Source organism: Hetaerina americana, unplaced genomic scaffold (assembly GCF_022747635.1).
Source record: "Hetaerina americana unplaced genomic scaffold, ioHetAmer1.1.p SCAF_1, whole genome shotgun sequence".
Taxonomy (NCBI): Eukaryota; Metazoa; Arthropoda; class Insecta; order Odonata; family Calopterygidae; genus Hetaerina; species Hetaerina americana.
Window position 1 is genome coordinate 48,606,730 of NW_027286069.1, and position 16,628 is coordinate 48,623,357.

Here is a 16,628-nt window from a genome sequence, read left to right on the forward strand (position 1 = left end):
TATCACTTTAAAAGAGAAAAGATAAACTCAACAGCTTCAATATTCTCATGAAAACAAAAATACTAGAGTACTTTTCCATATTTGTTAATTGGTGTTTCAATACGAAGAGGAAAGGTTATTCAGAGGAGATATAAGCAATGTAAGTGGAGTTTATAACTTTATTCTTGTGGGTGTTAAAATGGTGAAATTGAAGTTTCAGCAAAAATTAATAAGAAAATATCTTTATTTATACAAATTATATACTTTAAATGTACAATTGTAATCCATTAATTTCTAATTATCTTTCACAGTGCTCGGTAAAAGTCCTCCGAATACTTCAGATGGAACAGCCTTTTGCTGAACTGGAAGATCTCCTGAAACAATGAAAATTACAAATGTATTAAGATATATATTGTACATAATCTCCAATAAAATTTAACAAGTTATCTACCAATACAAAGGTTGTCCTAAGACATGAGAAAAGTATTACCATCAGAAACAAATATAGAGTGAGTTGCAAAGGGAATACAGACCTTCACCCTCTGTATCAGGTATGATAGCTAAATTATTTTACTTATTTAGTCAGGCTTAAAAATCAAAATTTCTGCAAGGAGAATTATTCACGTATAAAGTGAATTCAGATTCCAGTCTGGCAAATAAGAAAATTAAAACATGGGAAATTCATTTTGTGGTTTATATCAGAGTCATGGTAGTCCAAGGGTAGAGCACTGGACTACTGACCCAGGGGGCCAAGTTCGATTCTCGGGGAAGCCTCTCTGGGTACTTGCAGCTCCACTCAAGCTGTGATTTTTCAAGAGGCAAATTTTCCTGGGAAACCATAACCGGCATAAGGAAAGGAACAGGCCCCCTACCCTGATGTGTGAATATCACACACCGTTGGGCTTAGTACTGGGTGAACTCTATCATCACCTACCAAACTGGCCTTCAGGTTGATTACGGTGTTTATGGGTTTTAATTAAAATAATACATCAGTAATGTATTTTTGGAAATTTTAATCAAAACACTAGAGTAGCAAGAGAATTCTTTTGAGTTGAAACAAAGAAAAACTTGCAGAATAAGTATTTGGTTAAACACTGGAGCAAAACGATATTTTAGCTTCATTATGGGAGGAGAATTGCTGCATCCAGACCTGGATGGAGATACGAGTCTATCTCAATGCCATAAAAAGATATTTCTTTTCAAAAAAACTCATTCGTAAGATAGTGGCACAATTCACAGTAAAATTTCTCAAATCCAAAGGAATCAATATGTTGTATTAAATAAGAATAAACAATTACTCAAGTTGAACTCTGAATCATGCGCAAAACCTTCAATTTCAAATTTAAAGTAACTTTTCAGAGCAAAGGATTCCAAAACGATCATTTTTGCCCTTATGCTCCATCCACAATGGGAATCAAGAAGCAGCCACTTTTTCTTGTGAGCAGGTTGAGACCACAATAATCTCAAGGGAATGCTTGTTTCTTTGCCGAAAAAAATAATGATCATGGCAATATACTATAAATGTTTTGAAATAAATACAATTTTTCAGTTTGAAGTTGAAAAAAGCACATACAGGATTTGGAAAAGGCATTGGCCAACAGGAGGCCTCTCAACTTTGCAGATTATTTTATTAAATTGACATTTTAAGGAGTCAATGAAGAAAACAAGGATTTTTTACTGTGTGAAATATGAAACATGGAATGAAAGTCAATTCCTAAAAACGAAGAGAGTGACCATAGTATGTGTAACAGCATTCAAGAGGAAAGGGAGTAGCAAGATAGAGAAGAAAGTCGTGTATGCTGGAAAGGAGACTTATTTCCTTACTTTCATCACCAGATTCTTCTCCTTCTTCATCCTGAGCACTCTCATCATCTGACTCTTCCTCATCATCCTCATCAATGTTTATCTCGTCAGGATTAACCACTCGGTTGGTCTCTTTCCCATCTCTGCCTTGCTCATGAGTTTCCCCACGAACAAACATAATGCTACTTCCTCCAGCTGCAGCTGCTTTAGGTTTTGCTGCAAAGTAATAGAACTGATTAACTATGATGAAGCCAGATATTAACATATGTATTGGGACTAATGTAAAGTTCCAGAAAATTGAAAACAACCACTTAAGTTGCAAGTACAAATGACTATATGTATTGGCATTATTGGAAAAAGAAATAATATGCATATCAAAGAATAATAATACAGCTGAAACAACAAGGAGGTTCTATAACAGCTAATAAGTAGAATGAAATGAAAAATGTAAACTGCTAACAACTCCAGATACGAGTGTCATGAAATAATTAGCATCTACGTTCAAATTGTGAAGAATCAGCCAAAATGTGGCGGAAATGTGCATTTTTTTGGCCGGCCCACAAAACTTCTTCTGTCCATTAATAATCATGAGCCATACATATGTAAGAATTATGCAATAAAATGATTCAAACATACCAAGAAGTTTGTCTAATTTGCACTTCCCACCTTATCACTCACAGATTAGTAAAATTAGAGACAAAATCATCAAGTATGATAGCACACCTAAATGGTTCAGTCCTCAGTAATATGAAATTGGCCACACATGTTTAAAAAATATGCATTACATAACATGCACTATTCACACATCATAACCACACCAACAGAAGTAATTTAATAAAAATTAGACTACACTACCGTAAATAAAAAATGCTCTATGGTAAACCTTTCATATCGACTAACAAAATGAAATTATTTGAAATAAACAAGGAGGAAACCTACCCTCCAAAGTAGAGAGTCAATATCTTACCGTGCAAGTTATTTTAAACATGAACATGGGGCACAACTGAGGAATTAATATACTATATTAGCATTAGAATTTCACATTGTCTAGGGGCTTTTGGCATTGACACTTCAATCATACCTCGGGATGAGGTGTCCATTTCATGGCCATGAGCGCCAGGTCCACCACCCCCAGCATTAATAGTTGCCGCCGCCATCGCTTGAGCTTCTAACATTCTCATTCCATCTTTAGCACCAGGGGCCAAATCTGCCACTGTGCCTGACACTTGCCCGGCTGCTGACAACATCTGGGCAGACATCATATTTACCTAGAGGTGAACAACAGCCTTCTCATTAGGATTCTTAGACCAAGTAGCCATCATCTAAATGATTTTTCATTAACCTACTTCAACAGAACCATAACAACTGTCTCACGCTGGAAATTATGCATACATGAACAAAAGGATTCAAAACATCAATGTTTCTCACACATTAATACAGACTAATACGTTCAAGAAGGCATTCTGATGTTCATTAGAAATTGTTTAATGTGTTCCAATGCTTTGGTATGTTTCAACATTAAATCAATTATAGAAAATCATTGTAAATAAGTGAAACTTATAAGCCCGTGGGATGAAATGAATCAGTGACTTTCATGCTTGTGTGCTAAAATGTCACCTGCCAGATAGGCATGCTCAATACATGAGAATGAGAGCAAGACCAACATTTATCACAATGATTAATGAGGACCTAAACATCTTTTTTTTGAGATTTACACTAAAACAGCCCATAAAACAATAATATCATAATATTCAGCATCATTCAAACTTCATAGCCACTTACAAGGCCATATCACTGTAATTTCATCAATGATCACCACTTCAGGGGCCACTGTGATTGATTTCATCGGTCATTTCGCAAATATTCTTTGGCCAGCAGGAAAATATACATCCCCACAGTAACACAAAAAAATATGAGAAGAATCCCTTATAGTAAAAACTGAATAGCTTCAGGCGTGATGTGGTGGAAGTCGAACATAATGAATAACTGACCGTAGCACTTTTCCACTTGATTAATGTTATTATACAAATTTTATCAAGTGGAAAAATGTTACGATCAGTTATCCCTTAAAGTAAGTCTCACCTGAGTGTTGTATGTTGCTTGGACACTTCGCTTGATTCTAAGCATTTCCCTCATGGTGTCCTCATTGCCGTGGCGAACTTCAAATTCTTTCCATGTTTGCCAAAATTCAGGAGCAACCTTGAATATTTAAACCACAATTCATTGAGCCAATTGTAACACAGTACAAAATAAGAGGACAAAAATCTATCATTATAACAAAATCCGTAATTGTAGTAGTAGTAGTCGTAGCATTGAGGAGAGGCGACCGACAGCCGAGGTCATTTGCGCCATAGGGGATGGACAGGAAAGGATGAAGGGTGGAGAGAAACCCGACATCGGCATTAGCCTACTCTTTACGAAAGGCGCCAAGGAGTCCGTAGCTTAACATCCCATCCGACAGACAGCGTACGCACTCAAAGTGCCCTCCACAAAGCACCTCAAGTAGGGACCGAGATACCACTGAAAAATATTCAACACCGCCGGGATATGAACCCGGGCCTTCTGGGTGGGAAGCCAGTACGTTAGCTCCCGCACCATCTCGATCCCCATCCATAATCATAATTCAAAATTTTTATTTATGCACTTGCACATAGTCACTCTCATCACTGCTTTTATTACAAATAAACGTAATGCAAACGTGCATTAATCCCATTTTCATTCTCTTTTAATAAAAAAATTAAGATTTCATTGCAGAACAAAATTCACAGTTTGAAAAACTAGCGACAATGAATAGGATATATGTATATCATTACCCTTGGGTCACATATCTGTGAGCAGTGGGCATAGATGGCACGTGCCCGGTCCACTTCTCCCAGTTTGGTTTCCATTTGGGCAAACCGCACACACATTTCTCTCGCATGCTCTTCCACCAGGATTTCAATTGCCTGCTCATATATTTGACGAGTTCTAGCCACACCATAAATTTCTGCTGCTTTTTTAATGTATATGTTGAACAGCTGTCAAAATGAAAGAGAAAACCATGTTACAAAGATGCAGACTTATGGGAAATTTACTAAACAAGTTAACTCACATAATATATAGTTAAATAAATTGAATGGCCGATAAAACTCATTTCAGTTAAATCAGAATTAACATTCAACCTAATCCTCATATTAATTTAACAAAAATATTTTTACTCCCCAAAAAAAAAATATTTCAAAAAGGCCCATTTCTCCAATAATAAGTGCATAATTTTGGATTCTGAAGAATAGTTACATTTCTCTGAATAAGTTGATAGTGCCTTGGTGAAGCTGAAGTCTGATTCTTTCACCTGTTTGCATCCCATTTATACCAACCTGAAATTATTTTCCTGAGGATCTCATTTCATGTAAAATATTAACTGTTAATGAGGTGAAATAAATGTCAAGTTTATTCTGATAAAATAAATGTGTTATGTTAAAATTCCAACACATGAATGAACTAATGAGCTTAGAATCGCTACAAAAATTAACATCTTGATTTAATTATGTTTATCACATTAAGGTCTGCAAAACTGATGAAGAGTTGAAAAATGAAATCACAGAGTGTTCACCCATTTGCAAAAGAAAGCATAAAACTTATAGATGGCTTGATTTCCAAGATAGGCATTTCGACGATTTGGGACAGTTAAATGATGAAATTTTATAATGTATCAACATCAAAGGAGAGTCAGAACTTCTGGAAATATTCCTTGACAGCTCACCTCAAATTGTTCTTCAGGAAGGACAGCCTTAGTTGCTCGCTCATATACTGCCATAGCATGCCTAGCAAGGCCATGTTCCTCCTCAAGCTTCGCATACAGCAAGTAGAGAGCTGTAGGAAAAAAAATGCATTTATAAACTGCCCAAAATTCAAAGTGAGAGTGCATTTTCATCAAAGGTTGAGAATGTTGACAGTGAACAGTCTAATGAACATGCAGATAAATTTTTATTCCTAATCTACTCCAATTAGTCTTTGGATATTGTTGCACAACTTATAAATTTAAAGATGGCCACAAATGAGTTAAACATGCTCTCTGTGTTCTTCAAGTAAAAAAATGTTTCTCCAGCCAACTGGATGCTAAAAATACAACTATATATTGAAAATTTACATCACCATAATATTGCCTGAAACATTTTTAACAGTTTTAATCACAAATTCAGAGCCAACAATATATTAAAATTGTAGTCACATGGTAAAAAAGAAACTTTTGGAAATTTTTACCAGTGTATATAGGGCACCTATTGGCAAAGTTTTTCTTCAGGTTTCTTTAATTGGCTAATACCCTTCTGACAACCATTCACTTAACCTTCATCCATTTGGGCTGGATTAGCATCCTGAATATGCACATCGGTGCATTATCTTAACTGGGGAAAAATTTATTTTGAAATAATTATCACGTTGAACCTTTTTCTTAAGTAACGTAATTAACATCACTAAAAAGATGACTCCCAAAGGCAATCCTAAACTCACCTCCCCTCCATATTTTAACAGGTAAGAAAACAAATAAATCGTTATTTACAAGAAGCACGCCCTAATGGACCCCATTGAATTATGTGATACTATAAATCTGTTTTTTCCACTGTAGTCCAGGATTTGGCCAAGAGTATTCCACCATGCACTCACAAAAATCTCTATCTTCCTCTCAGTAGACCTGAGTTTTGAAACTTAAGACTTGGCCTTGCCTGATGTAAGCAAGGGGATAGGGAGGAAGTTTGTTGGTTATACCCACAACAGTGTTATAATATTCAACATTTAATCTATTTTTTTACTGTAACTTTTCAATTAGTGACCCATTCTTAAAATTGAGAATTTTGCTTAACCCTTTAAATGTGTCGGGCCTTTTGCATCTCGGGCAAAAAGCACGGCGGGCCAATATATCAGCCTGAACCTAAGCTTTTGTCCAAGATTAGTAGACTAAAACAATATTTTGTAAGGCAATGCAAAATTCATTAACAAATCCTATCTAATTTAGTCAAACAATAAAAAAAAACTGCAAATGGATATCTTTAAAAATAATTTCAAAATATTTTTTCCCTCAGATGACACATTTGATTAAATTACCGTCTGCACTTTTAGCTAGAACCACTGGCAGGATGCAGCACTGAGAGGGTTAACTATCATAACCACACTTTCCCCCTTCTTCTTGCTTTCCTTGCGAAATGACAGAAATGATGAGGACAATTTTGAAGAGGACCTAAGAATTAGTTGTTACAGAACTACAGTTTAAAGACAAGTTAAAAAAAGATCGATACAGGAATGTATTACCGTATTACCATCTTTTTAACCATTACAATGGTCCACATCTCCAATTGATCACTATTAACAATTGCAATAGTTATATCCTCTTTTAAGACACGAGTACATTTTCTGCTCTGTCCTCACTGATTTCTTTTACTTGCGTCTAGTATGTATACAACATATGCAACATAAATAAGTTTATGTTTTTTCTTATACAAGCTGATTCAAGGTTTTTAGTAGAAACTGTTTTTTCCTGCTTTTGCAGAACATATGCATTGTAGACATCAAATAGTTACTTCTTTTAGTTTACTCTTTCATGCCAACATACTGAACAATTTTTTCACAGTTCTATTGCAGCTCATAACTCTTATAGAATTCCTAAGAATATAATAAATTTCATATAATTCATAAACATAAAATCAATACCATACTCTCTACTATACTGACTTAATGGATATTTTTGGTAACATTATTTTCATTTACCTTTGGCAAATTTGGCAGGACAATGTTCCAAACACTGTTCAAATAAATCACGGGCCCTCTCAAGTTTGGCACCTCCATAGCGATTTAAGAATTTCGTAAGGTAAGTATTCCAGATGTCATATACATTTGGCCATCTGAAGAGTGCAATGCCTTTCTCATAAGCCTTCATGAAAAATAAATGGAAAATTAGACAATGGAAAACATTCTGCTGGCCACTTTCAATAAACAATAGAGACTGAAATCTCAAATTTACATCTTTATTTATGCACAATTATTGATGTTTATTTAAATTAAGGTTAAGGAAAAATATTATCACTGCTTATAAAAGGTTATAAAAGGTACATCAGAATTAAGGAAATGGAAAAATTACTTACTCGAAAAGCTTCTTCGTAGTACTTATGCTCTTCAAGAAATAATCCATAATTGATAATAATCTGAGGAGTTGCTATCTTCAAATCAATTATACGATCATAAACAGCTTTACATGACTGTAAAATAAAAGGGAACAAAATTTCAGAATAATAGAATATTATTTATTATTAGTAGCTATCGATTAGCGGCATGTTATCAATGGGCCCATGAAAATTATTACAAACTATAAATGTGTACAACTCATAAGTTTCAGTGGTCCACAAGAGCCTAAAGAATAACTGAATATTTACTTTTAAGCTGAGGTGTTCATTTCAGTTGTATTCCAATAATTAATTTGAAATGTACTTTACATGAGCCGATCAGGACGGCGAAAGAAATATCAAAAAAATTAATAACATCAACAGAGAAGATAACTATATGCATTAATTCATGGAAGATGGCTTTCACTAATAAGAAAAGCAACCATTTGGAGTAATCCCAACTGAAGGAGAAGCTGATAATAAGAGAAAAATGCATCAACAGAACTTCTGATCTAAAGAAGCTGACTGGAATCCGTGTGAAATAGCCATGAAACAGGATGAACAAAGGAGATCAATCACAGTGTATACCATCATCTTGAGCTGCTTCATTATCTATAAATGGCTTTACCATTGGAAGAGGTCTTCTGAACTAAAGTAAAACATTATGCACATTGCTGTATTTATTTAAACAACCCCACTCACAACAATATAACCATTTTCTTTCTTTCTTTTGCAACATCATTTTAAATGTTTACATCAAAAGAACAAAAATGGATATCTAGCCACAAAAAATTTTGCCAAGACCATTTGTGAAGATTTCCAATACACTAATCCTGCAACTACCAGATTCAACCTAAGCCCTATCACAGGGCATGGAAGACATTTTTCACAGCCTTTGCTTTCATCAAAAACTTGATATTTTGGTTAACTTTTTGACACCCTATTTTGGCATCTGATTAAGATTTTTTTACTATACTTAGAGCCATGAAAAGAGGAGTAGACCGCTGATTCTTTTAACTCTTGAGAAGATCAGAATAACTTGCTTATTATACTCTCATTATTCAGTTAGAACAAATTAAAGTTATGGGATTTAACAGGCTTTCTAAAAGACTTTCTGCAAAAAAAGATACAAATTTGTAGCCATAATTACATAGTCGGTTAACAACCTCAATACGAATAATACAGAAAAGATCCTACCAGATAATTAATATATGCATTTAATATTACATCTTATAATTAAATATCTCATGTAAGTCCACTACAAATTACCTTGAAGGTACCAAAGCTCTCTTCTAAATCAGCATACATGGACCACACTTTCAAAGATTTATACAATCGGGCTTGCACTGTCTCTGTTTCATCATGATAAGCAACTTTTCGTGGAGGAGGAGCCGTTGCTCTCTGCATCAGTCGAACAGCCTCTTCATAGTTCCTGTCAAAATGCAAACATTGTCATTATTCTAGTGTGATCTTCAAATTTCATTGTCCCCAAAGGCACTTTCAGTTTTACCAGTATAAAAAATTTGGTCAATTAAGTAATAGATGAGATGATTCATGACATTCAGGGTTATTTGTATAGGATTCCAGGGATCGGATAATATGACATTCGCTCATGGAATGTTTTGACAAAAGGTGCCCAGATCATACAATTTCATTAGCCACCCCACAGGTGGAATTGTGTATTTGAAGTAATCTCTACAGAGTTTACAGGGATTGGAATGCCATTGAAAAATTAGCCATAATTAGGTATAGAACTGTCTTCTCCATTTGGGACCATTAGCTGTCAGTTTGACTTTCACAATGAAAAAAAGGAAAAAAAATTTACTACTCTTTCATTGAAAATTTCACAAGAAATGTATAGAAATGAACCCTATTGCAGTAAATACTCTAAGAAATCCAGAGAACACTTCATTTTTTTAATTTTCCCAAGTTACTTTCATTCAATGAATACAATATGACAAAATATGCTATAAAATTGCATCAAAACAGACTTACTCATTACGAATTTCCATTTCTGCCCACTGGCACCAGATGGAAGCTAGGTCATCAACCTTCTGATATGTTACATGAGTGGCTTTCTCTAAAACTATGCGGGCATCTTCAATTTGACCATTGTCTTCGTAAAAGCGTGCGAATGCTGCCCAAAGGGAATGAAGCTTACCAATAGCCAATTTGGGATCTACAGTCTGCACTGCTTCCGTATACGTGTTAATTATCTGCAATGATTAAGAATTTATCGTCAAAGTAATTGAAATATTTGGAGAAAAACTTAGGCATTTTAATTATATAATAATTTCATTAAGAGTTTTCGTAACCCACTCCACATCTACTTGATGAAGATGATGGATCCGATACCTACCTCATGAGGCTTTCCGTGAAACAACTTGACACGTTTATGCCACTCATGTACGTTGTGAGGATTTTGTCGAAGAAGAACTGAATTGAGAAGAAGCAATCTCCTTTCCATCAAGTGCTCAAACCTCGCCAACCTCAACTCTAACTCTACTTCATCTGAAACCAATGGAAATAAATTCATTAGCACAGAAATTGTTTCATACATAATTCAGGTATAGTGTTGCAGTAATTAATTTATCACATGACTTGGTTTATAGTGAACAATTACTTTATTAGGAGCAGGTAAAAGCATTGGAATACATTATTTGTGTACATAGCAATTGAAACAGGTGATATTTCAAGAATGATGCTCGCTGATCAAGTGCATAAGCAACATGTGACCTTTAAATTGTCACCGTCGATGTTATATCACATGTACGACATTTGTTGGTTAACTTATTTTTGATTAGAGGCATGTGCTGGCATTGCAAAGTAAAGAAGAAAAGTCTCTTATCCACTCATGTGATGATGCATTCCATAATTATAGCCAAAGGTACCACGCTCCTCAAATAATTATGCCATAAATGAGATTGCAAGCTGGGGGCATCTGAGGTTTCAGTCGGGTGCACCACAATTGAAGCAGATAAAAAAATATGTCTTCCAACTTTTTAAACCTTACATTTCAATCTAACAAGCCAACAGGCTGTGAAAGGAAAGCAAAAATTCAATATGAATCATACTTTATTTTTAATAATTACCTTCTTCAGTGGAAATGGGTTTTGCAGACACCTCCTCCATGCGCCGAGTTAGGCTTAGTTCCTCAAACTGAGCATAGGCATCGAAAACTTGCGTGAAATCTCTCACCGTGGTGACTGTCTGTATAGCTTCCTCATAAATGTCTCTTGCCTATGAAATAAAAACCACATCATTTCAATTCATTTAAGACAGCTTTGAAACATACTACAATTAGCATGAGAGGAGCGAAATATCAAGAGATATTAAACACTCCATTACATAAAGAGTAACTTTAGGCTACATCGACAATAATATGTGATTGACGCATTAAAGAAGTATATTTTCAATAAATTAGACATCACTTACTCGTTCAAAGAGACCACTGCGAACATAATAATCAGCCAAGGAATTCCACAGGTGACCCAACTGGTCAGTATAGCGCCGTAGGCCGCCTCTAATAATTGCATCTACACATAAGGACCTAAACAAAACGTTTCACTTTTTATCAGTACGAAGTCGCCACTTTACTTCATGCGTAAACTACTTAAATAAATATCCCTGAACTACATCATCCCAAACTTTTTTTGTTAGTTCACACATAGATACATAAATAAGAGAGCAAGTACATATTAAGGATGTTCGAAGATATTGAAAGAGTCAGGTCATGAGATAAATGAAGGGGGGGGTGGTTTTCAAACACATTAAGACTTCCATTATTGAAATAGAAAGAAAGACTCATACTTTTCCACAGATTTTATTATACGGCACAAACTCAAACCTCGCCAAGGGTACGCATGTGCCGTATAATAAAATCTGTGGAAAAGTACGAGTCTTTCTTTCTATTTCAATTATGGATATCAATTACTTCCACGAAGTGAAGCCTGAAACAATAGAATATATACATTAAGACTTCTCCGCAGCATTGAAAATCAACAGGCTTACCTGACTTTATCAGGATTTTTGGAAATGAGTTCACACAATTCATTCCATAGCTGATGGTTAGATTTCCCATGCTTGGATACAAACTCTTCACGATTAACAATTGATGCCAGTTTCACAGCAGCTTCATCAAGCCGGCCAATGGAAATTAAGTATTCTATATAATCTTCAGCATCCTCTGGGCAGAGCTATAAAAATAGAAAAATAGGGAATTTCCATGAGTGAGCACATTGAACATGACAACTATAAGAAAAAATGTAGAATTGTAGGCCAAGTTTGTGTTCAACAGGTGAGAGGTTAAGGCTCACCTTGCACTTGAACAAATAGTCTGCGAAATAAATAATTCTTTTAGGAGGATCCTTGATAAAGCTGGTATGGCATCACAGAAAGACTTAAGGCCCTTGTTTAGGACAATGATGTCTATCTACCAACCAACATGAGCTCATTACTTCGTGGCCAACAACTGAGTGTTGATGAGAACTTTCCCTTATTTTTGAGGGAATATTTACAGAACTATCAGAGGCAAAATGCTTAAGCAGATGAATGGCATGTACAGCTTTGCCATTAGTTATTCCTACACAGAGAGCAAACAAGCATGGGCATCAAAGAAGTCTCGCATACTTACACTTTGCATTAGACAACAGAAAAAATGCATATAAAAGACCATAACATCTTATAACAACTCAGATATGTACAAAATAGAATGAGGTCCAGCTAGTTCTCAGTCATTCTTAAAGTCAGACCATTCTTAAAATAATTAAAGGGAGTTAATTCATCTCATTTTAAGAATTTATAAATGTTTACAATTACAAACGTATTTATTCAACAGATTCAGGTGAGATGTACAGGAAAGTCACCATTATAAGAAAAAAAACTGCACTTTTCCACAGATTTATTTATAACGTACAGTGCGTTTGAGTTCATCGAGCCATCTTCAGGTACAAGACAAGATGCAACTTGTGATACATCATATTTATTCCTGTTTGAGGTTTTTCTCTACCCCCCCAGGGTCCCCTTCCACAAACAGGTATAAATATGATTTATCAATAGTTGAAATTTGTCTTGCACCTGAAGATGGTTCGATGAACTGAAACGCGTGGTACATTACAAATTAATCTGAGGAAAAGTGCAAATTTGTTTTTCTCCGAGTCAGAGTTAATTCTATGCAAATGCATTCCCACCATGTTCTACATGTATGCATTAAATTTCTACCATGTTCATACAGGGATATAATGATTTCTGTATAATCATTCTTTGTTAATTCAGTGAGTGAATTACACCTATATACAGAGGTTGGGGCTCACTCGTACAGTTTGCAGGAAAAAATGGTAATTGCACATTGGTGGTGTGCATTTGGTGGATAGGCCAGACACCGATCAATAAAAAGCAGAATTTTCCTGTTAAGAAAGCCCATTTTAGGTACCTGAGCACAAAGCTGATCTTCAATTAATTGGTAGGATAATAAGAGGTCACCCATGCTTTGGGATTTGGTGCATGCCAATTTGGCAATGCTTTTACATGATTGAAGCCCCAAGGACTCTTTGATTTACCAACCACTAGTGGCTGAAACCGATCTGAGGCCGACAGTGGCTGAATGCCCTCACTTCCATCTGCATTTGTGATTAATAAGACAGTAAAAGACCCTGTCCCAACTGCATTGAACATCTATTGAGGTATAGCCTTTTAGAAGTTTATTCAATTCTAACAACTTCCACCAAGTTGCAGTCTCGACGTCAACACTTCTGATTCCACCACACAGCCTTGTATACAGGGTTGTGCTTATTTTTATACCTGTCCAACCAACCATCAAATGCAGCAAAGTCTTTGATTTCCAATCTTGGGGTGATGTGCAATTTTTTTCCTATTGTGATGATGCCATTCATGTGGATGTTTGAAGATCTAGCACATTCTTATCATCTTGATTCTAGCAAAACCAATCTTTCAGTAATCCTTCAATTTTTTATACTTGGAATTTTTTATATATTTTCTCATTTTAGACAAATGCCCACACTGATTAGCATGTTTTGGAAACGAATTATGATTTTTCACTATTATATTCAATGAAGAGTCCAGAAATCTTAGACGTTTCACAAGATCAATACGAGCTTCATCATGAAAATCAACATGTTTCAAATGTATTGCTTTGTAGGATAGAGTTGCGGGGAAGTCCCTATAATGGCAGCTATTACCCACAGTCTCTTTTGTTCTACATTCTGCAAAAGGACTATTTACGGGGACATCCCATCTGATCAGCTAGCATTCAGGGTATCTGAAAGCAATGCTTTCGCTTCCTCATTTACTTTATTTAAGAGCTCACCTCAGTAAGCTAAAATAGGTCATGGAAAATACTGCTTAATACATAGAGGATATAGAAATAATACGTACAAATAATTATGACCATTTCAAGTGTTAAAACGGCCACTAATGAAAAACATGTAACATTAACCTTTGTGCAAAGCATTACCACTCTTACCTTCAGATACCTGCGAAACACACGGACAGCAGTTTCATGCGAGTGATGAGAACGAACAAATTCCAGGTACAGGGGCCAAATTCGATGATGCTGTGTCACTGGAAGAGCCCGGAGAGAGCGATCAAACACCTGGCGGGTCCGTGTGACCCTTTTCTGATCAACAAGAAGCTGACAATAGTCCAGCCAAATTCGGGGCATCTATAATTATCAATGCAGAAATTTAAGGATAAATTTTCTCTATAAATGCTAAAAAATTGTACACACATGACATATTTTGTTTTTCTATTGAAATTCTGCACACCTTAACATTTTCTGTTTTAGATCACTGTACATGAAATTAATAAGGCCAATTCTAGAATATTACTTTTTGAAATCATTATTTGAAAAATATGGTGACTCTTGAGGGAGTTCAAAATATAATTTTAACATTAGTTTCATTTAAATTACATCAAGTCTGAGAGAAAAACCAACATTATGGCTTGTAGAATAGACATATATTACCTCTCAATAAATAAATGGGTATACTAATCCTACATTTTATTCTAAACAACTATGTTAGATGCGACGCAATTTTCAAATATTTTCTTCATACTCAAGATGTCAACATTAATTCAACACATCTTGTAGAAGTGACAATCAGGAACATATTCACTACCAATTCTTTAACTTATGAGAGATTATAATTTCCATTGTAACAGAAACGTTTTTTTTTATCATTTCCACCAAAGGCTTTCAAAAATGTTGTAAATAAACAAGAATTTGGGATACATCAATATATAGTTGTTTTTCAAATATGGTTCATTTTAACTGAGTCATCTTTAAAAATATTTCTCTTTCATGATTTGTATCTGAATTCAGTGTAAAAGAGCTCTTTAGTATGTCAGTAAATGTCATTATAATATGCTGAAAGTATAATTACCTTGTGCATGAAAACCAAGGCTCTCTCAAATGCGTTGTTAACATCTTCATACGAAGGATCGGTGATACAACGTCCTTTGATCTGTCGCCTACGCAACTTCAGATAATTGTACCACAGCTTGTAACTAAAAACAAAATAAATATTAATAATCATTAAAGTCAACTATAAAGATTCAAATCTAGTGGCTATAATTAAAATAATGCAATGATTGACACGAACATTTTGCCTTTCATTCTCCATACTTTTAACCAATGTATTTCACCCGACCCATCCAACAGTACCCTAGAATGCAATGCTTTCTTTGGCCGTTTTAATTTTAAAAGAAGAACTTATGAAAAGAAGATTTTAAGAACTTCAAGGAAAAAATAACATGAAAGAGGAAAAAATTTAACCAATCTTGATGAGATATCAATTGAAAAATATATGTTAGGAGAATTTACGTGAAGTAAAGGAAAGCAGATGAAGAATAATGGGCTGGAAATCACTGCATACGCTAATAAGCCCGAGCGATTGAAGGCAGAGGATACAAAGACTATGGAATGCACGTTTCGTATAATCTTCATAACAAAAACGACAACCGGGAACAGATTACCAATGTTCACTTTGTCTACATGAACTAAAAAACCAATAAATAGGAGCACCTTGCCGGTAATCAAGTAACTCAACTCGAAGGCCTAAATAGATGACGCCTGTTCAGGAAGTCATAATCACGCCGAACACCCAAACATTAATGGAATTCTTTAACAATCAATTACCTTCCAGGCAGTTCCTTTAACGCGCGTTCATAAATTATATTTATGACTTGTTTAGGGGCATCTTTTTTGTGTTCAATATATCGAAGCCAATGTTTCACCGAAAATGGATTCCGGAGGATTTCTTCTTCGTAAGGTAAATCTTCTTCATCCTGAGAAATTTCCGGGGAAATTACAATTATTCAATGACCGGTATGAATAAACCAACACTAAGATGAATGATACTTACAAAAACAATCTCTATTTCACCTTTAACTTCAATATTTGTCGGCATTGTTTACTGGATGAATTACCACAATGATTTCAAGTGGCCGTCGATTTCGACGAATTACGACTGTCATATATCTTGTGAAGTTTGACCAACAGATAAGTGATAACTCTATTGGTGCCGAGTAGAAATAGAAATTTGACTAAAAATACCACCAACAACTATGAATTAACGTTCTATCAATATAAAAGACTCAATGCCATAATTAAAAAATGAAATGCAATTGTGCCCTATCCTCTGGAGAAGGCTGAATTTTACCCGCGAAGCTAGTAAAATACTCATTTACAGGGAT

The 16,628-nt window shown here is 35.1% G+C and overlaps 1 protein-coding gene across 1 annotated transcript; it reads right to left on the reverse strand.

The window, feature by feature from the left end:
• Positions 1 to 267: 267 nt before the first annotated feature.
• Positions 268 to 16,545, reverse strand: fand (Pre-mRNA-splicing factor SYF1 fand). The gene is made up of 18 exons (XM_071589528.1): positions 16,298 to 16,545; positions 16,072 to 16,220; positions 15,317 to 15,440; positions 14,398 to 14,595; positions 11,928 to 12,112; positions 11,352 to 11,466; positions 11,009 to 11,156; positions 10,276 to 10,427; positions 9,912 to 10,132; positions 9,186 to 9,348; positions 7,899 to 8,012; positions 7,525 to 7,687; positions 5,525 to 5,634; positions 4,596 to 4,799; positions 3,865 to 3,981; positions 2,864 to 3,050; positions 1,804 to 1,998; positions 268 to 353 (listed from the first exon to the last, which is right to left on the reverse strand). Exons 1-18 carry the CDS (start codon positions 16,340 to 16,342, stop codon positions 274 to 276), a joined length of 2,670 nt encoding a protein of 889 aa, XP_071445629.1. The 5' UTR covers positions 16,343 to 16,545; the 3' UTR covers positions 268 to 273.
• Positions 16,546 to 16,628: the final 83 nt, after the last annotated feature.